This window comes from Meles meles, chromosome 18 (assembly GCF_922984935.1).
Source record: "Meles meles chromosome 18, mMelMel3.1 paternal haplotype, whole genome shotgun sequence".
Taxonomy (NCBI): domain Eukaryota; kingdom Metazoa; phylum Chordata; class Mammalia; order Carnivora; family Mustelidae; genus Meles; species Meles meles.
In genome coordinates, this window is record NC_060083.1 from 1,316,364 (window position 1) to 1,342,372 (window position 26,009).

The 26,009-nt window shown below is 55.5% G+C and overlaps 1 protein-coding gene across 2 annotated transcripts; it reads left to right on the forward strand.

The window, feature by feature from the left end:
• Nucleotides 1-12,378: 12,378 nt before the first annotated feature.
• RNF112 (ring finger protein 112) lies at nt 12,379-18,733 on the forward strand. 2 transcript variants are annotated; one of them, XM_045983881.1, is made up of 14 exons: nt 12,379-12,918; nt 13,106-13,146; nt 13,901-14,186; nt 14,377-14,583; nt 14,715-14,843; nt 15,079-15,183; nt 15,652-15,702; nt 16,027-16,083; nt 16,176-16,250; nt 16,374-16,491; nt 16,644-16,804; nt 16,910-16,963; nt 17,058-17,132; nt 17,213-18,733. In XM_045983881.1, exons 1-14 carry the CDS (start codon nt 12,865-12,867, stop codon nt 17,681-17,683), a joined length of 1,884 nt encoding a protein of 627 aa, XP_045839837.1. In that variant the 5' UTR covers nt 12,379-12,864; the 3' UTR covers nt 17,684-18,733. The 2 variants fall into 2 exon arrangements, with proteins under 2 accessions (XP_045839837.1, XP_045839836.1); XM_045983880.1 differs by having other exon boundaries at nt 12,428-12,918; nt 16,638-16,804.
• The last annotated feature ends 7,276 nt before the right edge of the window (nt 18,734-26,009 follow it).

The following is a 26,009-nucleotide window of genomic DNA, read 5'->3' on the forward strand; positions in this document are numbered from 1 at the left end:
TAAAAAAAAAAAATCTGGTTTTAATTTTGCTCCTTTTCCTGCTCATGTTCTTGCTAGGACTTCTACCCCTGCCTTATACAGCCTGTACGGAACAGTTAGTGTATGTTGCCCTTGTCAAGGTCAAGAGTTAATGATTTCTTTGGTGTCTTCCAGCACAACAGATAACGTCAGAGGATTGACCAGGCAAAGTTGTCCTGAAGGTTTTCCAAGACAACTGACTTACCAAGAGCCGACTTACCGAGAACACCTAAAAGCTTATCTTTGTTCCTGGATTTCTGACTGAGAGGACTCATGCCCCAGACCTCCATCCTCAATACAAAGACTCCCTCTTCTTTCTTTTCTGAGTCTCCCAGACCTCTGTCTGTATCTACACTCTCTCTACAACTTTAATAGACTATGTTCTCACTTTCCCTTGGCTCACGTTCGAGTCCTAGCCTGTGCAAAGCCAAGGACCCTCTTGGCTGGTCCTGAAAACCCCCTCTGGGTCCTCGGACCCAGCCAGCCTGCAGCAGTATGATGAGTGATTTTCTAATGAAACCTGGCCATTTTCTGATTATGTTATGAGACACTGGGTCCTATTTAAACCTCTATCAGCTGGCTTTCTCTGGGTGTCAGAGGGGGCACTGCTTCGGTACGCCAGGTGAAGGGAGAAGTCCAGGTTTCTCCTTCTGCCTCTCTACAGCGGGGGCTTCCCGTGACTGCTGGATGGGTCAGAGCTTTGACTCCCCATGTGGCCTCTATGGTAGAGCACTTGATCCTGGCTGGGAGGAAAATCAAACCTCCCTACCTGACCTTCTCTGCCACCAACCAGGTAAGCTGGCATGTCTGCCAGTGTGAGTGGGGAGGGGGGGGCTGCATCTTTTCTGTGTTGTCTGGCTGGACTATATATGGTCTCAAAGCTTCCTGTCTTGCCAGGCTGTCCCTTTTGGAGAGCTTTGGCTAAAGAGAGAGGCTTATTTAGGGGTTCTTTGCTTCGTTTGCACCCACTGCCCTTTCCAGATCGCTTGCTCCTCCAGCGCCCCCATCTGTGACAGTGAGACAAAAAGAAAAGCCAGGGCACGCGCCTGTGTGTCATTCCTTGGGTTCGGACGTGCCCAGGCTGTCTGCTTTCTTTTCTCTACCTTTCAGAGTCTCTTCTGTATATTGTTAAAAAGAGCCCACAGAGCCAAAATGGCGTCACTGTGTTCAGCCCCACCAAGAATACCTAACCTACTTGCAGTTTCCGCCTCTCCCAGGAGGAGAATTTTAAACCAATCTGTCTGGAATTTTCTGGTCAGCACCAGTGAGGTAATCTGCTCCAGAAGACCCCCTGCCTTCCCCTAAGAGAAGGGGACCTTGCCTGAAACAGTCTTTTGCTTATAACATCCTGTCCCACCCATCACCGCCTATAAAAAGCCTTCCATTTTGTGCAACCCCTTGGACTACCCTTCTGTCTGGTATGGGGGAATCGGTGACTAGAGCCAGTTAGATGTTTCAGTGCACTTAGTTGAATTTTCGTTCTCTAACAGTCGCACAGGTCCACGGTTTCTTGTGTTTTGCACAGGAATAGGAAGAAGCAGGTCTGTGGATCTTCCTGCAGGAAGAAATTCCTTCAACAGATTGCAATGAGGGTAACTTACATCCAGCACTGCAGACCCGTCTCCACAGACACGTACACCCGCTCATCGCCACCTCGATGACACACTTCTAGCGGTTCAGCAGGCTCTCCAGTCCTGGGAAGGACTAAATTTTGCTTTAGGTTCTTTAAATAGCCCTGGCTGGCTGGGATGGAGGGTGGATTGGTGAGAGGTGGGGAGGGAGCAGGCTTCTCAGCCAGTCATCTGTTCCCAGTGGCCACTGTGGGTGGGTGGGTGGGGGTGGCCTGGGGTCTGGGGTCTGTGGATCAGTCCCGGGTTGGCTCGGGCCTCTCAGCTGACCGCGTCCCCTCCTCTCGAGCCCTGCGACGTCAGTTGGGATGGAGTGGCCTGGGTTGCCTGATCAGCGCGGGGAACTGCTGCCCTTTTGCCCTCCAGACTCATCGTCGAGAAGCAGGCGAGGACGGCACCTGGGGGGACGGGGGCTCAGTGAGGTGAGCCACCAGGCTCGCCTCCAAGGCTGATTCACGACTAGCGTTTATCGAGCACCACCTGCACGTTAGGACTTCTGCAAAGACCCTGCAGAGGATCAATTAGTATCTTCAGTTTTCCTGCCGGGAAACTGAGCCTGAGTGAAGGGCGTGACTTGGCCCAGGGAGCTGGGTGGAACCAGATTTGGAGCTGAGGCCTGTTGGATGCCGAAGGCTGGGTGCTGCCCAGAGTCCCCCGCAACCTTGCTGGTCTGGTCCAGCTGAAGGAAGGTTTAGAGCAGCTGGCCAGGGAGGTCCTTACGCAGAGGTCTGGACTGCCGCTGGCCCCCGGCTCTGTTCGGTCTGGCTGTCTGCCTATGTCCAGCTGCAAGGTGCTGAGGGACGGGGGTCCAGCTGGGCAGAGTCTGTGATGGGAAGTTTGCTTCTCAGGGGCCAGCTGGCTACGACTCTCAGCGCCTTGGCTGACGGCCTGGATGGTCCAGACCTGGGTAGGCGGCATGGGAGTCGGAAGGGGGTGGTGCAGGGGAGCGGAGGTTTCTGGAGCCAAGTCTAGGATCTGATCTGGGGGGGATGATGGTGCAAGGGGGGGGTCAGCTGCCAGCAGCCCAGGACCCCTGCCAGTGAACCTCCAGAAAGGTGCCTGGGGGGCTTCCAGAAGCCCCCGTGATCACCACAATCGCCTCCTTCTTCCTCTCCTGCTGACCCCCACCTCCTGCTTGACCTGCCTTTGCAGTACACCTTCCTGCCTCCTCATATTTGAATTTTGGCTTCTCTCCTCATTCCTCATACTCAGGATATGTCTGTTGGGGCAGCCCAGGCCTGACTGTTTCAGCTGCTTGTAGCCTGAGTGAAAGAACAGATGTAAAGCCTGAGGAAGTTGTTTAATTCCCCCTCCCCGAGCCTCACTTTCCTCATCTGTACAATGGGGGAAGGGTTAATTCTCATGTCAGGCCGTTGTGAGGGTTAACAAGTCTCCGGGTGCCTCCTGTCCCTTCTCCCGACCCCCACAGACTGGCCCTGGCTTCTCCCCCCTCCTGATCTTCTATGCCAACTGCCAGAGCCAGCCTCCAAATGCGCTACAGAAAACTCCACTCTCCTGGTTCCCGGTTTTATTTTTAGGGGACAGAGTCTAGTTTCCTTAGCCTGGCAGCCAGGTCCTTTCTAGCTCCGGCCAGCCCCTCCAAGCTTCTTTCCTCACCCTCCCCATGTTCACGTGCTTGTCATCCACTTGGGGCCTCTTACGAGCTGAATTGCGTTCCCTCAAAATCCATAGGTTGAAGTTTTAACCCCTGGGGTCTCAGAATGTGACTCTATCTGGAGATGGAGCCTTCTTCATCTTTATGGTTTTTTAAAAAATAATGTTCAATCCATTCTTGAACTGTAATAGACCTATTTATTTAGTTAGTTATTTAAGTTGATTTGCCTAAGGAATCTCTACACCCAACACGGGGCTCGAACTCACGACCCTGAGACCAAGAGTTGCACACCCTTCCAAGTGAGCCAGTCGAGTGCCCCCAAGACAGAGCCTTTAAATAGGTAATTGGGATAAAATGAAGTCATTGGGGTGAGCCCTAGTCCAGTGGCTGGTGTCCTTACACGAAGAGGAGGTTGGGACGCTGGTGGGGGCAGCCGCGTGAAGACCCAAGGAGAAGGCGGCCATCTGCGGGCCAAGTGGCGAGGCCTCAAAAGAAACCAACCCCGCTGGTATCTTTATCTTGGACTTCTTCTAGCCTGCAGAATTCTTAGAAAATTAACCTCCATTGTTTCATCCCCACCGCCTTTTTGGGCCCGTGTTACGTCAGCCCCATCCAATTCACACATCCAATTCACAGGCCCGACACCGGTTCCCTTTAGACCGAACGACTTCTTCGTTGTTCAAGGCATCCCTTGTAAATTTTCAAAATAGGCCTCAGCTTCCATAACCCTGTATTGGCATGACGTCATTTATTCCTACGCCAGAAACCTTTCCAACCGGAAAGTGGCAGGGGCGTCCCGATCTTTGTGGGTTTCCTCCCTCTGTCTGCAGCGCCCCGTCCCTCCGCACCTGGTCTTCTCTTCTGAGGTCCACGGGAAGTGCTGCTCCTTGAGGGTCCTTCCCTGCCCCCCGCCCACGGGCCCGGGCCTTAGGTATTGCTGCGGGCTGTGTCGGGGGAGGCCAAGGGGGAGCCCCTGGGGCCAGGCTCCATCTGCTGCAGGCGAAGGTGGCTGGCATCCAACAGGTACCATGTACCCCTTCTATCTCTCATATGAGAAAATCAGCTCGGAATCCTTTTTTTATTATTTTTTGAGATTTGTATTTATTTATTGGAGCAAGAGAGAGATCACAAGAGGGAGTGAGGGGCAGAGGGAGAGGGAGAGGCAGACCCCCACTGAGTAGGGAGCCCGATGTGGGGCTCGATCCCAGGACCCTGGGATCATGACCTGAGCCGAAGGCAGACGCTTAACTCACTGAGCCACCCAGGTGCCCCCGCTTGGATTCTTTTTATTTCTTTTTATTTTTTATTTAATTTAGTAAATTAATTATTTAAGTTATTTTTTTGGAGAGAAAGTACAAATGCGCAGTATGTGTGTATGTGTGGGGGGGCCTGAGAAAGAGAGGATCTCAAGCAGACTCCATGCCCAGCGCAGAGCCCGGACATGGGGCTCAATCTCATGACCCTGAGATCGTGACCTGAGCCGAAATCAAGACTCGGACACTCCACGGACTGAGCCCCCTCTGTGGCGCCTAAGAGCTTGGATTCTAATCAGGAATGGTTCAGTCCCAGGGACAGGCCTCTGGGTGCCCAGCAACCCGCAACAGCTTCGCCTAAGTAGCCCGAGGTTATGTTGAATTATATAATCATCAACTATCTATTTATAACTGGGTATTTAGGAGGCTTTAAATCTTCCCCTTTAAAAGGGGGGGGGGGAGAAAGAAAGAAAGAAAAAGAAAAAAGAAAAACCCCAACTCCGTGTGAGTCAACAAAGCAGATAGGCAACCTCAAACCCCAGGCGTGAACTTGGAAGGCCGCGCGGACCGCCAGAAGCATCTTCAACACGTGTGGGTGCACTTGGCAAAGAGCCGGACTCGTGACGATGCACTGTGATGGTCAGGACGTCGGGAGCTCGGATGATCCAGGGGGGACGTGCTGTCAGGACGGGGACATTCATCCCAGTACCGCGCGTGACCGTGACCGCAGAGTGCAGGCCGTCTGCACTTGAGTTCTGACGCTAGGGGACGGGCTGGAGGACTAGGTAAATCCTCAAAGGCGGTTAAGAGCCAGAGCTCTCCAGAACCGTAAGCGGCCTTCTCCCGGAGACGAAGCAGGCCAAGTGACAGTTCGGGGACACGGATCTGATCACAGGCCGCCTGCTGCAAATCATTTATGGCTCCCGGTGTCATGCAGGCAGGGCGTCTCTGTGGTCGTCTGCAATCTGTTCTGCTCACTACACTCTGGGCGCCCTCGCCCTGCCTCTACTATGCCCCCAGTCCCCATGCTGTGCCGCACCCAGACGGGTCTTTGCACAGGGCCTGAAATCCCCCTCCTCCCCAGGGTCCTCATTGGGCAACAGTGAGCCTCAGCGGTTTCCAGGGCTGGGAGAGGGGCTTCCACAGGGGCCCACAGTTCCCTGGGCTTCCGTACCAGCCCCGGCCCTGTGGAGAAGCAGCTGCCTGTCTCCTGATTTAAGCTCCTTGGGGGGCAGGGACCCCACTTGTTACGTGTAGCGCCTGCATCCAGGCCCATGTTGTTTGGCACAGAGGACGCCTTTTCTACCTTTGAGAAGCAAAGGGGAGGAGAGGAAGGGATGGGGAAGGTTCCCTTGCAGGAAGTCGGAGCCAACCTGGACCTGGGTGAGAATGGCAAGGGTGTCCCAGGCAGGGGAGTGAAGAGATCTTCTGGACACCCTAAAGCACATGGGACCTGGGGGGAGGGAGGCAGGTGGAAGGGAGACATAGGCCTGGGAGTCAGGGAGCCCAGTACCTCCTGCTAGGCCTGGCCCTGAAAGGTCCCCTCAGCCTTCTGAAGCTCAGCTTCGCGGTTCAGAAAGTGGGGCTAATAGTCACTGTATTGCGGTGGGAATCAAGGGAGGCAGGTCACGTGGCAGCCTGCTGGGGGTCCTAAACCGCTAAAAAATGTTGGATTTTCTTTTTTATTCTGAAAAGCATTTCAGGACTTCTGGGATCAAATTGATGATGGGGGCTTTGAGAAGGAGGCAGGCGAGCTCAGACTTTCCTCTAGCTGCTGACAGAAGGTTCCAGAAGCTGGCAAGCTGAAGAGGGGTGCAGCCAGGACATCTGGACAATCTCCTGCCCAGCTGTAGAGTTCAGGGATTGGCCTTGGTGTCCCTCCCTGCTGACGGTCCCCGTCCCAGCTCTGAACACAGAGATCAAAGCTAGATACCACCTGTGACCACGGCCATCTGTGGGATGGGGAACTGTGTGGCCTCCTGACCAAGCTGGCCGCAGCCTCCCCCTGCTGTCATCAGGCTTTCGGGCATCTGGGCTGCGGCCTGGAACGGGCCTTGCAATCCAAGGGGAGGTCTCGGGGCAGGACTGGGGCCATCTGTGCTGAAAGAGGACTGAGGGACCCTGGGAGGGACCGTCCGTTTAGTGGCGACCTTGTCTTCTCTCCACGTGTGGCAGGTGCTGGGGGAGTCAGCACCTCCTTCCAGCTCTGCTGTCTCAGGTCTGGCTCTGGTCCCGCTGCTCTCCTTCAGCTGAAGGAGGCCTGCCCCTGGGCCCAGCTGCGTGCCCTGGGTCTCTGATGCTCGCACAAGGGGGCCTGGCACGGAGCCACCTTGGTGAGGGCCAGGGTGAGAGTAAGGGTGGCCGCTGGGCCCCTTGGGCATAGGGAGGGCAACCCCAAGGGCCAGGACCCCTGAGCCTCCCACGGCACCCGCCTTGGCCCCTGTTCCCCTTGCCTATCCTTGCTATATAAGCTCCAGAAGTGAGACTCTTTTTCTGGCACCGCAGGGTCTTTGCACGTGCTGGCGTCCCTGCCAGAAATGTTGTCATCCCACACCCACAGCCTTGCTGGCCAACTCGTGTTCCTCCTCCAGGCTTAGCCTGGGCATTGCCTTGTGGGAGATGTGCCTTCCCAGATGTCCAGATCTGCGTGAGCTGTCTTTGTGTGGTCCTCCTGACTCAGTCCTCACTTACCCTCGTCAGACAGCCTGTCACCCAGGACCTGTCTAATGAATTTTCTGCCTCACCCACTGGACTGGAAGCCCATGAAAATTCCTCAGTATACTCCCAGGGCCAGCATGATGCCTGGCATATAGTGCTCAATATATTTTGGCAATACAGATGGATAGGTGTAAGAATGGATGATTGGGGGGCACCTGGGTGGGTCAGTGGGTTGAGCCTCTGCCTTTGGCTCAGGTCATGATCTCTGGGCCCTGGGATCGAATCCCACATCAGGCTCTCTGCTTGGCAGTGAATCTGCTTCCCCCTTTCTCTCTGCCTGCCTCTCTGCCTACTTGTGATCTCTCTCTGTGTCAAATAAATAAAATCTTAAAGAAAAAGAAAGAAAGAAAGAAAAGGAAGGAAGGAAGGGAGAATGGATGATTGGATGGACAGACCCAAGGTTGAGTGATGACTTAAAGGGCAGATGGATGGGTGGGTGGGTTGGTGGATTGAGGGGCAGGTGGGTTGGTGGATGGATGGATGGATGGAGGCATGGGTGGGTGGGCGGATGGATGGGGCAGTGGGTGCAGGGATGGGTGGAGAGAGGGGCAAGTGGGTGCAGGAGAGGATGGGTGAGTGGATGGAGGAAATCATGCCTATGCCCATGCTTGGGAAGGTGTATGGATGAGTATCTGGGGGAATGGGTGGATGAAAGACTATAGGAAATGAATTGTGCGGACATGGAAGAATTAATGATGGATGATGCATGAATGGCTGGCTGACTGGGTAAGTGGGTAAATAAGTAGATAATGAATGGATAGATAATCAGTGCATGCATAATGAAGGGTTGGAGGAATGGAGAAGGATGGATGGGTGGACAGGTGGATGGATGGATGGATGGACAGGTGGATGGATGGATGGTGGATGGATGGATGGATGGATAGGTGGATGGATGGATGGATGGATGGATAGATGGATGGACAGGTGGATGGATGGATGGACAGGTGGATGGATGGATGGATGGATGGACAGGTGGATGGATGGATGGATAGATGGACAGGTGGATGGATGGATGGATGGACAGGTGGATGGATGGATGGATGGACAGGTGGATGGATGGATGGTGGATGGATGGATGGATAGGTGGATGGATGGATGGATGGATAGGTGGATGGATGGATGGATGGATAGGTGGATGGATGGATGGATGGATGGATTGGTGGATGGATGGTGGATGGATGGATGGATGGATAGGTGGAAGGATGGATGGATGGATAGGTGGATAGATGGATGGATGGATGGACAGGTGGATGGATGGATGGTGGATGGATGGATGGATGGATGGATGGATGGAGGATGGATAGGTTGGTGGATGGATGGGAGGATACATGGATGGGTGGGTGAGTGGACTCCTCCCTCACCTGGCAGGTCTCTGGACACACTGGGTGGGGTCCATACACACAGTACTTTGTGTTCAATGCTCAGGGTCTCTGTGCTCTACCTGCAGTAGAGACCTTCACAGACTTCCTAGTCCAGGAGTGGCCCATGAGTCTGCTGGAGAGACTGAGGAGGAGGAAGAAGCTGTGGGAGAAATGGGAGACAGGGAATGACAGAGTCTTGTCTTGGCCACAACCAGAGAGCGTTGTTTGCATTCAGGGAGAGGTACCATGGAGGCTGGTGAAGGAAGCTGAGGCTCAGGCTGGGGGGTGGGCGGAGAGGGCAGGGCCTGGGAAGTGGAGAGCAGCATGCCTGGGATCAGGGCGGAGTTGGGTGGAAGGCTGTCTCCTCAGCCCCAGATGGGGGCTTGTTTCCTTCACTTTCTCCCAGCTGGTCACCCAGCAGGGAGTGCTTGGGGAGCTGGGTGGAGGCCGGGGGATGGGGATGGCTGGATTGCAGCGACAGTGAGGGAGGGTGTCATGACCCCCCCCCCCAACCCAGCGATGGCCTGCACCTCGCTGGCCCTAGTTCCTAGGAGCGGGGGGAGGGGGGGTGAGCTGTCCAGGTGGCGAGGCTGGACGGGGAGGGTCCCAGTGCTCACCTGTGTCTACTACGCCAGGCTTCCTGGGGAGTGCCGGCCTCCCCCATGCCCTCCAGAAACTCCAGGCCAGGGAGGCAGGAGAGGAGCAGGACTCTCCAGCAGACAGGCCCTCTGGTCTCATTGATCCCCCTTCCACTTACACATCAGGAAACTGAGGCCCAGAGAAGATCAGTGACTTGCCCAAGGTCACACAGCAAGCTGGGATCAGAACCACCCGCAACAAAGTTGCCTGATTCCTAATTCCAGTCCCCACCTAGACCAGGCCTGGGCCAATGTTTCTTTCCTTCTCGGAAGTCAGCGATTGCATCGTGGGACACAACAAGACCACAAACTGCTTCCCAGGCTGATGACAGCAGACACGACTTCTGTCCCCAGGAACCCAGCGGCATGGGGTGGAGCCTGCCTGTCTGGGTTTGGATTCCAGCTCTGCCTTGAAAGGCTGTGTGACCTTGGGCAAGTGACTCAACCTCTCTGGTCTGTTTCTTCCTCTGCAAAATGGGAGTAATGTAGTGCCTCCCTCGTAGGTTGTGTCACGCAGAATTCATGAGTTCATGCACGTAGGGTGTGTGGACAATACCCGTGGGTAGGAGCGTGTGGCCTGTGTGTGTGCACATGGGAGTAAGTGTGAGCTCATGTGTGAGCACGCACAAGTAGGAGGGCCTTGGCACACACTCGAGTGTGTGTGTGTGTGTGTGTACCAGCTCCCGCCTGCATCAGGGAACCCCGCAGCCTTCCCAAACAGGGGCGCAGTCTGGGAGACCGTCCTTAGTTGGAAGCGACTCCCCCCCCACCTCTCCCTAGGCTGGAAGCTGGAGTCAGAGGTCAGCGGCCTGATCTGGGTCCCTGGGAGCTGGTCTGGCAGAGTGGGAGGAGACATCACGTTTGTGGGGTGAAGGAATAAACAAATTCGCCCCCTCTCCACAGCATAGGCTTCTGAAACCCAGGGCCACCCTCTGGCCCCAGCCTCTCCCTGTGGGCTCAGCTTTCTCTGAAGTCACTCAGGAGCACCCCAGAGGCCTGTCTTCCTTGCAGGGCTAGGCCTGGCTCAGTGGCACCTTTCCTGACCCTAACGGTCCCCGGCGTGGGCTGGGGGCCCTATGAAACCAAGGGGCAAGGCAGACCAGAGTTTCCTCCTTTCCTTTCCAGACACTGTGTTCCCTGCGCAGGGGCACCAGGCCACCTCTTAGTCTCCCCTCCTGCGCAGGGCTGTCTGTGCCCTCCCAAACTTTGACCTTGGGGAAATCCCCCTCCCCATCAGAGCAGACACGCCCAAACAAGGGTTACCCAGAGCCCACACGGAATCGATATTTTTTGCCCTGAATTATTTATTTGTTTGTTTTTAAATTTTATTTATTTATTTGAGAGAGAGAGTTGGGGGGAGGGGCAGAGGCAGAGGGGGAAGCAGGCTCCCTGCTGAGCAACGAGCCCGAAGCGGGGCTCAATCCCAGGACTCTGAGATCATGACCTGAGCAGAAGGCAGACGCTCAAGCGACGGAGCCCCCCAGGCGCCCCTGTCCTGAATTTTTGAAAGAGGATCTGTATAATCTTTACAGTGGCGAATTTGGTAAAAAGAAATTACTTGTTCGTGTGTAGAAGCGCATGACACCGATCCCAGGAGCTAGCTGGGCGCTCAGCACTTAGCAGGTGCTCAGGAAACGTTTCTGGACTCGGTGGCACTCCCGACTTGAATCTGACTTCCTGGATGATAAGCCGGGTTGGTCTCACCAGTCGACATCATGTAGAGGGAAGCAGGCGCCAAACTCAGCAGGTATTACGTTTACTGTGACATTTTCTGCTTGTAGTTGGGAGATTCTCAGGTTTCAGCCCTTCTGGGAGACTGTCGAAACATTCACGGGCCTATAGAGCCTCGTGGATAGAATGGGGCCATCCACACCTCACCCCCACAGCTGGACTCCCTGGGCAAGGGGTGCCCCTCCGAGCCCCAGATACCAGCAGGGGCCTCTAAGAGCAGAGGGACGGAGGCCAGGCCTTCCTCGAGGAGCAGGAGGGCTCTCAGCCCTAGGATGGAATGTGTTTCCCCGGCCCGTCACTCTGCGGGGCTGCTTCCCACAGTCGCTGACAGCAAGCGGCTCTCTCAGTGCCTGGCCTGGGTGGGGGCCCCAGGCTTTGTAGCTGGCCGCCTCGCCCGCCTCCAGCCCCGTCCTTCTAATCCGTCATGCACACAGCAATCCAGAGTGACCAGGGCCAGCTTCTTGGGTGCATGCCCAATGCCATCACACTTGCAAGTGTGAAAGACCAGAGCAAGCGGTGAGTGATAACCAGCCTCGCCCGCTGGGGCAGGCGTCTCTACTGGACTTCTCCAGGTGAACCCATCCCGCTTCTCCTCTGCGTTCCGGCACCTCGGGCTCAAGTGGCTTTCTGTAAGTGCTTGTGACCCCTCAGAGCTCAGAGGCGTGAAAGGAAGCACGCAGGGCCCCTGGGAATCAAGCCTTGGAGCAGCCGCTTGGAACCGATCACAGTCAGGTGCCTGGCCATGAGCCACCTGACGGCAAGGTCACATCCAGTTGGGAAGGGGAGGCAGGGAGGCTCCAGGAGGGGTTGGCATCTGAGCTGGGCCTGCCAGGGTCTCTTAGGAGGGAGGACGGAGAGCCCCTTACTGAAGGCAGCGGGGACACGGAGCCAAGGTGCAGAGGAGGCTGAGAGAGGGCAAACCGGAGAGGAAGTTTCAGGCCCACAGATGCAGGCCAGAAGGTTTGGATTTTGATGTGAGAGCTGTAGGGAGCCATGGCCGGTGTTGGAGCCGCACGGAGCAGCACGGAGCAGCGGGGCTCGGGGCCGGGTGGGGGGATGCCGCTTGCTGTGACTGGGCAGCAGATGGGAGGGGCCCAGCCAGGAGGCAGTTAGGAGGTCCAGAGGTGACCGTCACAAGTTTGCAGGGTGAAAGGCATGGGAGCGGAAGACACCAAGGGACACACAGCCGATGTTAGAGACGCCGGGGGAGCTGGGGGGAGCTGCAGCTGGGACTCAGCACCAGCGAGCCTGGGTGGGAGGGACAGGGCCACATGCACTAGGCCGGCGTCCTGGGGCCCCACACAGAGCGGGTGCTCGGTGAAATGATCCTCCAGGGAAGGAAGGGAGGCTCCCGGTCTCTCTCCAGGTCAGCCTGGGCGGTGCCGTCCCCCATTTCCCACAGCCCTCCTTTTGCACACCGCGCTCGTGGCCCCGGAAGAACCCTGGCCGGGCCAGTAGGGGCACTGCCTGCCCACGGCTCCATCTCCGCCATGCACCCACGTGGCTTCACTCTCCATCCCTCCTCCCCCCTCCCTGTCCTTATCTTTCCCTCCCGTCTCCATGGCGACTCACCACCTCTCTAGCTCGCCTGCATCCCAGCCTCTGCCAGGGATTCTGGGCCTGGCTCCGTCCCTCCCTCCTCCTCCGGAGCCCTGGTTCCCGCAGTCCTGTCTCCTCCCCCTGGGGTGAGTCCAGAGGCAGCCTCCTCTTTCCCGACTGTCACATCTATTTTCCAGCTCTGACGCGTCCGGGTCGGCTCCTCTGGGGAGACCATCCCCCACCCACCTGCCGCAGCTCGGCCGGCCCCTCCAGGAGGAAAGCCATCCCTGCTGCCGCGGGCCGGGTCTCTGCCTCGGGCCTCCTCTCTCTGCTTGCAGACCTCTCCCCACTCCCAGCCCCCCCATGCCGAGGTCCGCCTTGTCAATCATCTCCTTTTGTCACCGGCTCGGCAAACAGGCAAGTCTTGGGTCCTGAGATCTGGGGGGGAGGACAGGTGGGGGTGGGAAGGGGCCACCTGGGGATGAGGGATGGGTCTGCGGAAGGGGACGGAGGCCACTGAGACCCAGGAGGACAGAAATCTGGATTCTCTTCTAGACAACGTTTTATTCCACCCCCACCCCACCCCCCCCATTTTGTCTCCAAGGAGAGAAAACGGAGCTTCATGGGAAGCAGTCGCAACAGTTGGTAAGTGGCAGGGCCTGCCGGCAGGACGGCTCCAAAGCCTGCTTGCTGCTCATGAGTCCAGGAACCCGGGCCCTGTGGTCACCAGCCTCCCGATGGCTGCCCCAGGGGAGGGCCCGAAGCTGGATCTGACCGGCTGTGGAGGGAGGGACTGGGAGAATCCGGTGGGTACAGCTCGGAGACCAAATCCAGCTCTGAGAAGGAGCGCAAAAGGGAAAAACCAGAGCCATCTGAGAGCGGGAACGGAATCTTATAAAAACCAGCCATCTGCCCCACCACCGGAGGCTCCCACCCTCTCCTGATGGTCCCACGGTCTGCAGGTGTCACTCCTGGGGGGTCTGGCCTTAGCCAGTGACTCCCGCTGAGAGCCATTCAGTGCAAGGCTGTAGGAGAGGGGTTTGGGGAGCGTTTGCACCAGGCACCAGGCACCCTAACAGCCCCATGAGCAAGGACTGCTAATGAGATAAGGAACCGAGGGCCCAGATCGGTCGTGCAGGAGTTCACCGTGGTGGGGGGCAGGGTTCGGACGCCATGCCAGCTTCTCCCTGCCTGGAGCACTGATCCCATGTCTCCCCGCTGCTCTGCTGTCCCCACTCTGGGGTCCCTGGCTCTGGGGTCCAAGTCAGTGAGGAACAGGCAGAATGAGGCCTCTCCGGGAGCACCCTGCACCCCCAAACTCCCGGCCCGTACTCCCTGCACCCACCCACCCCTCCAGGCAGCTCCCAACAGTCTGCTCTGCCGCCCCACCCCACCCTAGGTCCCACACGCCCTTCCCCAAGTTGGAGCTGGGCCTGGGGTCCCGGCCCGTGACGCCCCGGGAGCTTCCTGCCTGCTCCATCTGCCTGGAGAGGCTGCGGGAACCCATCTCGCTGGACTGCGGCCATGACTTCTGCCCGCGCTGCTTCAGCACACACCGCGTCCCCGGCTGCGAGCCGCCCTGCTGCCCCGAGTGCCGGAAAATCTGCAAGCAGAAGCGGGGCCTCCGGAGTCTGGGGGAGAAGATGAAGCTCCTGCCGCAGAGGCCTCTGCCCGCTGTGCTGCAGGTCGGGGACCAGGCCGCGGTGCAGGGCGCGGGGCAGCAGGGGAGGAGGTGCGGCGTGGGGGGACCCAGCTGCAATCTCCCACGGACCCCGCGGCTTTGGCCCTATTCCAGGACGTCAGAGTGGGAAACGGAGTCTGGGGTCCCATGGGCCCCGCCTGGCCGCTCAGGGAACCTTCCTTCTCCTGGCGCAGGAGACCTGTGCCGTGAGGGCCGAGCCGCTGCTGCTGGTGCGAATCAATGCCTCGGGGGGCCTCATCCTGCGGATGGGGGCCATCAACCGCTGCCTGAAGCACCCCCTGGCCAGGGACACCCCTGTCTGCCTCCTGGCCGTCCTGGGGGAGCAGCACTCAGGGAAGGCCTTCCTCCTCAACCACCTGCTCCGGGGCCTGCCCGGCCTGGTGAGGGTGGGGCTGGGGCAGGGGGCTGGGGGAGGGGGCCGGTTTGGGGGGGGGGGGGTGTCCCCAGCCTGGCTTTGGGCGGGGAATGGGAGCCGCATGGACCCACGGATGCTCTCTTTTCTGCCTTGCAGGAGTCAGGGGAGGGCGGCTGGCCAAGAGGAGGGGGGTCCCTGCAGGGCTTCAGGTGGGGTGCCGATAGCCTCACGAGGGGCGTGTGGATGTGGAGTCACCCCTTCCTGCTGGGGAAGGAGGGGAGGAAGGTGAGGGGCACGAGGGGTACAGGGGTTGAAGATTATTGGGTGAGGGAACGGGGTAGTGAAGAGGTTGGGGGGACGGAGAGATCATAGACGAAGGGGAGGGGAATGGAGGAAGCAAGCTTTGGGGGCAGGGACAGGAAGACGGGGTGGGCAGAGCGCAGGGACTGGGGAGCGCGTGGAGGAGTAAGGCAGGCCTGACCCCTTGGCTCATCTCCCCCCTCCCCTGCCCCCTGTGCAGGTGGCTGTGTTCCTGGTGGACACGGGGGACGCCATGAGCCCCGAGCTGAGCAGAGAAACCAGGACCAAGCTCTGCGCCCTCACCACGATGCTGAGCTCCTACCAGGTAGGGGCGCTGTGACCTGGTGTCCCGCCCCATGGGCTCCGCTCCAGCTCCGCTCTCTCCAGGACTGGGACATGACAGCCCCCCCCACCACCACCACCACTCCGCTGGTCCAGGGAGTGCTCCGGATGCTTACCCTGATCTCCCAGACTTCTGTCTGCAACCCCCCCCTCCCCCACAGATTGTGGGGTTGCCCCTGCAAGGGAAGGATGCCCCCAGTCGGTGAAGTTCAAAAGGGAAGTCAAAGGTCCCTGGGAGCTGCTAAGGGGCAGCAGGGCCATTCCCGGGGCCTGCCTTCCAGTCCCTGGTCCCTTAGGGCCAGCCCAGGCCGTGCAGGCTGCAGAGGCCCCTAGGCAGGTGTCTCCCGGGTCCGGCCCCGCAGTCCGCCTGCGAGCTCCTTCCTCACCGGGGTCTTCCCAGTATCTCTTTGCCTTTGCAGACCCTCTTCCATCTTGTTCCCCTTGGTTCCAGATCCTCAACACCTCCCCGGAGCTGAAGGATACAGACCTGGAATATCTGGAGGTGAGGAGGAAATCTGGTCCTGGGCTGCCGCTGCATCCCTGCCCTGACCGTAAGCCCGGGGCCTGGACCAGACGTCCTGGGGTGCCCTCCACTTCCGGCCTAGGAGTTCGTGACCCGGAGCGGGGCTGGGGGGCTTGAGGGCAGAAGGTGAAGCACAAGATGCCTGGTTGGGAGAGGCACGAAAGTCCCAGAGCTTGGAGTGTGGGGGATGGGGAGGGCGTCAGGGTGGGGGGTGGGGATGGGGGTCCCCCAGTGGGCCCAGAGGGGAGGGAGCCACAGTCTTCGGGGTGACCCCAGCCATGACCCTTGGTGCCTCATCCCCAGATGTTTGTCCACGTGGCCGAGGTGATGGGCAGGCATTATGGGATGGTGCCAATCCAGGTGAGACACCCGTTCCTGGACCTGTCACCCCAGACCCTAAGCACCCCCCCCTTGCCCCCCGGCTGCTGGCGTCAGGACTCCTTCTCTTCCAGCACCTAGATCTCTTAGTGCGTGACTCATCCCACTCCAGCAAGGCCGGGCTGGGCTGCGTGGGGGACATCATCCAGGTGAGGGGTGCAGGAGGGGGAGGAAGGGGGATGGGGGGATGCGGCAGAAGGGGAGGGGTGGGGGGCGAGGCCAAGAGCCGCAGCCTGGTCCCCAGCTCAGAGGTCTCGGCATGCGTCTCTCAGAAATCGTCCGGCAAGTACCCCAAGGTTCAGGAGCTGCTCCAAGGGAGGCGAGCCCGCTGTTATCTCCTGCCCACGCTGGGGCGGCAGTGGGCCAGCAAAGGGCGCGGAAGTCCCGGCGGTGAGTGTCCCTGGGAGCCCTCCTCCAGGCCTCCCCCTGGCCCCTGGCCCCAGCGAGCTTCCCCCTCCCTCTGACACCCTTTCTCCTCCCAAAGCCCGGTCCCGCCCAGCCCCGGGTGTCCTCAGCGTGACGGGTCTCTTCCTCAGACACAGATGACGATGCGGGCCACCTCTGTGCCTACGTGGCGGATGTGCTGAGCGCCGCCCCCCAGCACGCCAAGAGCCGCTGCCAGGGCTACTGGAGCGAGGGCCGCCCGGTGGCCAGGGGGGACAGACGCCTGCTCACGGGGCAGCAGTTGGCTCAGGAAATCAAGGTGCGCCCCCACTGCCCCCGCCGGCCCGCCCCAGGCCCGGGAGAGCCCGCGGACCTCCTGCGCGCCCTGACCCCTGCCCTGATGTCCCTCCTGATGTCCCCGCAGAACCTCTCGGGCTGGATGGGGAGGACCGGGCCCGGGTTCGCCTCCGCGGACGAGGTACGGGGGCGGGGTGGGGGGGCCGGGGGGGGGGGTCGGGGGGCAGCCAGGGCGGGAGCGGGAGGAGGCGGCAGCCTGGCTCTGCCGTGGACAGATGGCCGCCCAGCTGCACGACCTGCGGACGGTGGACGCCGCCAAGAAGGAGTTCGAGGAGTACGTGCGGCAGCAGGTGAGCCGCGGCCCCGCGCGGGAGGCCGGGCCCCGGGGCCACCGGGCGGGCGGCCAGCGGCTTCCTGTCTCCCGCCGCAGGACGTGGCCACCAAGCGCCTCTTCTCGGCGCTGCGGGTGCTGCCCGACACCATGCGCAACCTGCTGGCCGCGCGGAAGGACGCCGTCCTGGCGCGCCACGGGGCCGCCCTGCTGGGCGCCGGCCGAGAGCAGACCCTGGACGCCCTGGAGGCCGAGCTGCAGGCCGAGGCCAAGGTCTTCATGGACTCGTACACCGTGCGCTTCTGTGGCCACCTGGCCGCCGTGGGCGGCGCCGTCGGGGCCGGGCTCATGGGCCTGGCGGGCGGCGTGGTGGGCGCGGGCATGGCTGCGGCCGCGCTGGCCGCCGAGGCCGGGATGGTGGCGGCCGGCGCCGCGGTGGGGGCCACGGGGGCCGCCGTGGTCGGGGGCGGCGTGGGCGCGGGCTTGGCTGCCACCGTGGGCTGCATGGAGAAGGAGGACGACGACAGGGTGCAGGAAGGGGACCGAGAGCCCCTGCTGCAGGAAGAGTGAGGCGCCCGGCGGCGAAGGGAGCACGAGAGGCCAGGCGGGGGGAAGGAGGTGCGGGAGGGGAGGGGCTGGGGGTGCGGCGGGCGGCCCGCCCGGCCGTGGGCCGCACTGCCCGGTCCGAATGCCCAGTGTCCGGGTGGCTGACAGCTGGACGATCGAGGTGGCTCCCTGGAGAGCCCGCCCGGGCCCAGGAGGCGGTGTGTGGGGGCAGGGAATAGAGAGCAGGGCCTGTTTCTGGCCGCGGACCATTGCCAACCTGCCACGTTCCCAGGTCCGTGGGCCCGTGTCTCTCACCAGGAGCCAGGCTCCGCGCTCCCCCCTGGCTTATTCCCCCCTGATGACCCTGGATTGTAGGAAGGCTGAGCAGGCGGCGTTCTGGAAGTCTCCCCTGGGGAGGGAGGATCCAGCCCATTACAGATGGGAGAAGTCCCAGGTGCAGTGACCTTGGTGCTCAGGCTCCGGGAGCACAAAGGAGGGGCTGGGGGGAGAGAGACAAGGAGGGGCCACCGGGCAAAACCAAAGAATCCAGGTATTGGACGGGGGCCTGAACCCCGAGTGGAGCTGCTTGATCGGACGAGCTTCCCCAAGCTGTCCCAGGAGGATAAATGTGGCCTCCCCCGCCCTCTGCCTCCCCAGGGAGGCCACCTGTGCACTTTGAACGGGGGTCCCTGCAGCCGTCCCCTCACGGTTGTGTCCTTTGTCGAGCCTGCTCAGACAGCAGAGTGCCCAAGTTCTTTCTGGAATGCCATCCGCGCCATGCGTTAGATGCCAAAGAAAAACACCCGTTGTTGCACTCTGAGCTAAACCAGGCAGCGCTCCTAAGTCAGAAGTCCCGCAAGGGACAGCAAAGGGAACACTTTCCGCCCCGGACACGAGCACGCCCTCTTTCCCGAACCCGTGTGTGCAGGAGACCTGGGTGCAGCCCCCCACAGGAACCCAGAGGGCACAGCGCCTTCCACGGGACGGGGGAAGTCCTGCCGGAAGACTTCTGGGCTATTACCCTGTAAAGTATTCGTGGGCGCGTTATATGAAAAATAAAATGTGTTTGCTTGAGCCTCAGCTTCCCAGTAAATGGTTGAATTCAGCCCCCAGAGGGCTTCGGGGCACAGGGGTTGGGGAGGTGAACAAAGGCACTCCACTGTGGGGACGTGTGGCCAGGAAGACGGAGGCTAAAATTCAAGAGATCTGGAAGCTGAACGTTCAAAACCCCACATGGGGGTTGCAGGAGGGCTCAGGTCAAAGGCCAAGGGCACAGCGACCTTCCACTAGGACTGGGGGGTCCTGCTCCCCTCGTCTCTCCTTCCGCAGATGACCCTGCAAACAGACTGTCACCTGAAATATATCCTGGCAGAAGGAGACAGTGGGGGCATAGTTGGGGAGTCCTTGCTAAAGCCGCAGAGGAAGGAGGAGCCCAGGCTCACCTCTGCGGGGCCCAGCCAGCCCGATATTCACCTGCTGCTTCTTCTGTGCTTCAGCTCCCCATCTCAGAATTAGAGCAGGGCCACTGTGTCCAAACCCTGCCTTTCCCCGATGCAAACCCCGAGAGGGGAAGTCAGCTAAGGTTCCCCCCACCCGGCCTGAGGCAGAAGCCAGGGAGCTCCAAACTCCCGAGCGCGCAGCTGGTGTCCCCCACGCACATCAGAAGAGAGATTTTTTTTTTAAGGTCAGACGTGCTGAAATCAAGATGCTCCTCTTTGGTGATTTCTCCCCCCACCCCTCCCGTTCAGCTCTGGGAAACGTGTTGTGGGGACTGAGGCAGAAGGACATGGTCTGCGACACATGGCCCAGCAGGAGAAGCTTCAGTTAGGAAACTGGGGACAAAATAATGACACAGAGAAATCCTAAGGTCCGGATTGGGGACAGGTGGCCAAAGACAGAGAGATGAGGGTGATTCTAACTTTGCAGACGGAGCCAGAGGTAGGGGTAGGGTCCGGACTTTGTCCGGTGTATGCTGAGAAAGGTTTCCTGGATCGGTCCCCTCCATCAGCGTGTGGTGGGCTCATGAGCTACAAAACCCCCTGACTTCGGCACCACCAGCCTTAGAACTTTGGGGGGCCTCCAAAGAGTCCCCGAGGGAGGGTTTTGTCTAGCTAGACTCCCACCTCACAGCGCTGGGCTACTTCACCCTGATCTTTGAATGGACGTGAGTGGTCAGCCAGGTGGGGGAAGGGCTCAGCGGAAGCGAGATGAGTCACGTTATGTAGTATTTGTTTTGTGCCTTTTAGTTTCAAAGCATCTTCCCAAACCTCACCTTCCTTAAGTCTTGAAACCATTTCATGCCGCCCATGGGGTACCGATTCTTATGGAAGCTCAGAGACGTGGCTGCTCAGACGTAAACCAAGACTTGAACCCAAGGCTTCTGCTGTCCGATTCCTTGCTTAGGTGAGCCCTCGCCCCACAGGTCTCTCCAGACTCCATGACCAGGCCAAACCCAATTAGGGGGCTTCCTGGGTTTCCAACATCTGTTCTGAAATTCACAAGAGCCCACATGGCTCTATGCTGAAGGTCCCAACGGGGTCCTGAAGCCTGGCTGATTTCTATGACCTGTTGAAGGTCACGGACACCAAGATTCTCAGGTGAAAAGTGTCTGGGTTAGAGATCTGGGGATTTGGCTCGCAGTTCCTGCTTCGGAGGCCAGTCCCAGTGTTGGAGATGGGCTTCCTAAATCCTGCTTCGGACCAAACCCCACCCCCACACTGTTCATATGTCAGAATCCTAATCCACCATGTGATGGTGTTAGGAGGTGGAACATTTGGGAGGCGATGGGGTCATGAGGCTGGAGCCCTCACACACGGAATTAGTGCCCTTGGAGAAGAATCCCAGAGAGATCACTAGTCTCTTGGCTCCAGGGGAGTAGCCAGCCATCTATGAAGCAGCCACCACACCAAATCTGCTGGCCTCATGAGGTCGAACTTCTGAACATCCAGAACAATGAGATACAAATATTTGTTGTTTGCAAGCTACCCGGTCTGTGGTGTTTTGTTGTAGTGGCGTCTTGATGGTGCGGCGCAAGAGGGCCCTAGTCCTCCGGACTTGCGCTAAACCATGCCCTGGGCAAGGAAGACACTTCACCTGCATTAAGTGAACGAGATACAGGGGTTTATTTATTACTGTATCAGAGCCTATCCTAACCCTAATTCACGTGGAAATTTGCTCCTAACCCTAATTCACGTGGAAATTTGCTCCTTGAAATGGGGTAAAACCCTGAAATATCGAGGGCTGGTGGTGGGCGGTGAGGAAACACACGGCTGGCTCCATGTTCTGTCCACGTTATGTAACACAGAAGGCCGACTCCCACTGTTGAGGAAAACGCTTTTGTTTCTTTTTTTTAAACATAGAATGTATTATTTGCTTCAGGGGTTCAGGTCTGTGAATCATCAGGCTTACACAATTCACAGCGCTCCCCATAGCACATCCCCTCCCCAACGTCCATAACCCAACACCTTACTCCTCCCCACCACCTGCAACCCTCAGTTTGTTTCCTGAGATTAAGACTCTCCTACGGTTTGTCTCCCTCCTGATCCCATCTTGTTTCATTTTTTCCCTCCCTACCCCCCTACTCCCTCCCTATCCCCACTCCCACCATGACTCTGAAATTCCTCATATCAGAGAGATCATTTGATAATTGTCTTTCCCTGATTGACTTATTTTGCTTAGCGTAATACCCTCTGGTTCCATCCACGTCATGGCAAATGGCAAGCTTTCTGGGTTTCTTTGATGGCTGCATAGTATTCCATTGTGTATATAAACCACATCTTCTTTATCCACTCATCTGTTTATGGACATTTAGATTCTTTCCATAGTTTGGTTATTGTGGATGTTGCTGCTGTAAACATTCAGGTTTCATGTGCCCCTTCTGATCACTACGTTTGTATGTTTAGGGTAAATACCCAGTAGTGTGATTGCTGGGTCATAGGGTAGCTCTATTTTCAGCTTTTTGAGGAACCTCCATACTGTTTTGCCGAGTAGCTACACCTGTTTGCATTCCCACCAACAGTGTAGGAGGGTTCCCCTTTCTCCGCATCCTCGCTAACTTCTGCCATTTTCTAGCTTGTTAGTTATAGCCACTCTGACTGGTGTGAGGTGGGATCTCATGGTGGTTTTGATTTGGATTTCCCTGATGCTGAGTGATGTGGAGCACTTTTTTACGTGTCTGTTGGCCATTTGGATGTCTGCGTTGCAGAAATGTCTGTTCATTTCTTCTGCCCATTTCTTGATTGGATTGTTTGTTCTTTGGGTGTCGAGTTTGATAAGTTTCTTTATAGATTTTGGACACTAGTCCATTACAGATAAAGGCATACAGATATGTCATTTGCAAATATCTTCTCCCATTCTTTGGAATAGTTGGTTTGTTGACTGTTTCCTTTGCTGTCCAAAAGCTTTCGATCTTGATGAAGTCCCAATAGTTCATTTTTGCCCTTGCTTCCCTTGTCTTTGGCGATGTTTCTAGGAAGAAGTTGCTGTGGCTGAGGTCGAAGAGGTTGCTGCCTGTGTCCTCCTCAAGGATTTGGATAGATTCCTATCTCACACTGAGGTCCTTCATCCATTTTGAGTCTATTTTCGTGTGTGGTGTAAGGAAATGGTCCAGTTTCATTCTTCTACATGTGGCTGTCCAGTTTTCCCAACACCGTTTGTTGAAGAGACTGTCTTTTTTTCCCGTTGGACATTCTTTCCTCCTTTGTCAAAGATTAGTTGACCATAGAGTTGAGGGTCCATTTCTGGGCTCATTATTCTGTTCCATTGATCTGTGTGTCTGTTTTTGTGCCAGGACCATACTGTCTTGGTGATGACAGCTTTGTCATAGAGCTTGAAGTCCGGAATTGTGATGCCACCCCCTTTGGTCTTCTTTTTCAATATTCCTCTGGCTATTCAGGGTCTTTTCTGGTTCTGTACAAAATTCAGGATTATTTGTTCCCACTCTGTGAAAAAAAGTTGATGGTATTTTGTTAGGGATTGCTTTGAATGTGTCGATTGCTCGAGGTAGCATAGACATTTTCACAATATTTGTTCTTCCAATCCATGAGCACGGAACATTATTTAAAAGATTTATTTATTTATTTATTTGACAGAGAGAGAGAGAGAGCGATATCACAAGTAGGCAGAGAGGCAGGCAGAGGAGGAGGGGAAGCAGGGTCCTGCTGAGCAGAGAGCCCGATGTGGGGCTTGATCCCAGGACCCTGAGTTCATGACCTGAGCTGAAGGCAGAGGCTTAACCTTACTGAGCCACTCAGGCACCCAGCATGGAACATCTTTCATTTCTTTGTGTCTTCCTCAGTTTCTTTCATGAATGTTCTGTAGTTTGCCATGTACAGATCCCTTACCTCCTTGGTTAGGTTTATTCCTAGGTATCTTATGGTTTTGGGTGCAATTATAAATGGGATTGACTCCTTAATTTCTCTTTCTTCTGTCTTGCTGTTGGTGTGTAGAAATCCAACTGATTTCTGGGCATTGATTTTATATCCTGACACCTTACTGAATTCCTGTATGAGTTCTAGCAGCTTTGGAGTGGAATATTTTGGGTTTTCCATATAACATATTATATCATCTCAAAGAGTGAGAGTTTGACTTCTTCTTTGCCAATTCAGATGCCCTTTATTTCTTTTTGTTATCTGATTGCTGAGGCTAGGACTTCTAGTAGTATGTTGAATAGCAGTGGTGATAATGGACATCCCTGCCATGTCTGACCTTAGCAGAAAAGCTCTCAGTTTTTCTCCATAAAGAATGATATTCACTGTGGGTTTTTCATAGATGGCTTTGATCATATTGAGGTTTGCATCATCTATCCCTACACTGTGAAGTTTTGACCAAGACAGGATGTTGTACTTTGTCAAATGCTTTTTCAGCATCTAGTGAGAGTATCATATGGTTCTTGTTCTTTCTTTTATTAATGTATTGTATCACATTGATTGATTTGTGCATGTTGGACCAATCTTGCAGCCCAGGAATAAATCCGTTGGTTGTGGTGAATAAACCCTTTAATGTACTGTTGGATCCTATTAACTAGTATTGTGGTGAGAATTTTTGCATCCATGTTCATCGAGAATTTTGGCCTGTAGTTCTCCTTTTTGATGACCTTTTGTTTGGTTTTGGGATCAAGGTGATGCTGGCCTCATAAAAATGAGTTTGGAAGTTTTCCTTCCATTTGTATTTTTTGGAACAGTTTCAGGAGAATAGGTATTAATTCTCCTTTAAATGTTCAGCAGAATTCCCCTGGAAAGCCGTCTGGCCCTGGGCTCTTGTTTGTTGGGAGATTGTTGATGACTGTTTCAATCCCCTTACTGGTATGGGTCTGTTCAGGTTTTCTCTTTCTTCCTGGTTCAATTTTGGTAGTTTTTATGTCTCTAGGAATGCATCCATTTCTTCCAGACTGTCAAATTTGCTGGCGTATAGTTGCTCATAATATGTTCCTATAATTGTTTGTATTTCTTTGGTGTTGGATGTGATCTCTCCTCTTTCATTCATGATTTTATTAATTTGGGTCCTTTCTCTTTAGTTTTTGATAAGTCTGTCCAGGGGTTTATCAATCTTATTTATTCTTTCAAAGAACCAGCTCCTAGATTCGTTGATTTGTTCTACTGTTCTTTTGGTTTCTAGTTCATTGATTTCTGCTATGATCTTCATTATGTCTCTTCTCCCACTGGGCTTACATTTTATTTGCTTTTCTCTCTCCAGCTCTTTTAGGTGTAGGCTTAGGTCGTATTCTTGAGACCTTTCTTGTTTCTTGAGAAAGACTTGTATTGCTATATACTTTCCTCTCATGACCACCTTTGCTGGGTCCCAAAGATTTCGAACAGTTGTGTTTTCATTTTCATTTGTTTCCATGAATTTTTTAAATTCTTCTTTAATTTTTTGGTTGACCCATTCGTTCTTTAGTAGGATGGTCTTTAGCCTCCATGTGTTTGGGTTCTTTCCAACTTTCCTTTTGTGGTTGAGTTCTAGTTTCAAAGCATCATGACCTGAAAATATGCAGGGAATGACCCCAATCTTTTGGTACCAGTTGAGACCTGATTTGTAACCCAGGATGTGATCTATTCTGGAGAATGTTCCACGTGTACCAGAGATTAATTGTGTATTCTGTTGCTTTGGGATGGCATGTTCTAAATATATCTGTGAAGTCCATCTGGTCCAGTGTGTCATTTAAAGCCTTTATTTCCTTGTTGATCTTTTGCTTAGATGATCTGTCCATTTCAGTGAGGAGGGTGTTAAAATCCCCTCTATTATTGCATTATTGTCAATGTATTTCTTTGATTTTGTTATTAATTGGTTTATATAATTGGCTGCTCCCATGTTAGGGGCATAGATATTTAAAATTGTTAGATCTTGTTGGACAGACCCTTTAAGTATGATATAGTGTCCTTCCTCATCTCTTATTATAGTCTTTGGCTTAAAATCTAATTTATCTGATATAAGGATTGCCACCCCAGCTTTCTTCTGATGCCCATTAGCATGGTAAATTGTTTTCCACACCCTCACTTTAAATCTGAAGGTGGTCTTTGGGTCTAAAATGAGTTTCTTGCAAATAGTTTATCTCTGGGTCTTGGGTTGTTTTTTTTTTAAGATTTTATTTATTTATTTGGCAGAGAGATCACAAGTAGGCAGAGAGGCAGACAGAGAGAGGGAGAGAAGCAGGCTCCTGGCTGAGCAGAGAGCCCGATGTAAGGCTCCATCCCAAGACCCTGAGATCATGACCTAGGCAGAAGGCAGAGGCTTAACCCACTGAGCCACCCAGGGGCCCCTGGGTCTTGGTTTTTAATCCATTCTGATACCCTGTGTCTTTTGGTTAGGGCATTTAGCCCATTTACATTCAAGGTAACTATTGAGAGATATGAATTTAGTGCCATTGTACAGCCTGTAAGGTAACTGTTACTGCATATTGTCTCTGTTCCTTTCTGGTCTATTACTTCCAGGCTCTCTCTTTGCTTAGAGGACCCCTTCCAATATTTTCTGTAGGGCTGGTTTGGTGTTCACAAATTCTTTTAGTTTTTTGTTGCCCTGGAAGCTTTTTATCTCTCCTTGTATTTTCAATGACAGCCTACCTGGATAGAGTAGGCTACATATTTTTCTCGTTTAGTGCTGTGAATATATCATGCCAGTCCTTTCTGGCCTGCCAGGTCTCTGTGCGTAGGTCTCCTGCCAGTCTAATATTTCTACTGTTGTATGTTACTGACCTCTTGACCCGAGCTGCTTTCAGGATTTTCTTTTTGTCCCTGAGACTTTTAAGTTTTACTATTAGATGACAGGTTGTGGACCCATTTTAATTGATTTTGAGGGAGGTTCTCTGTGCCTCCTGGATTGTGATGCTTGTTCCCATCACCAAATTAGAGAAATT

Coding starts and splice junctions, on each gene's coding strand:
- RNF112 (XM_045983880.1), top strand. CDS start 12,865: ATGCCGAGGTCCGCCTTGTCAATCATCTCCTTTTGTCACCGGCTCGGC. Junction 12,919..13,105: donor GTCACCGGCTCGGCAAACAG/GCAAGTCTTGGG, acceptor TTTGTCTCCAAG/GAGAGAAAACGGAGCTTCAT. Junction 16,251..16,373: donor GCGTGGGGGACATCATCCAG/GTGAGGGGTGCA, acceptor TGCGTCTCTCAG/AAATCGTCCGGCAAGTACCC.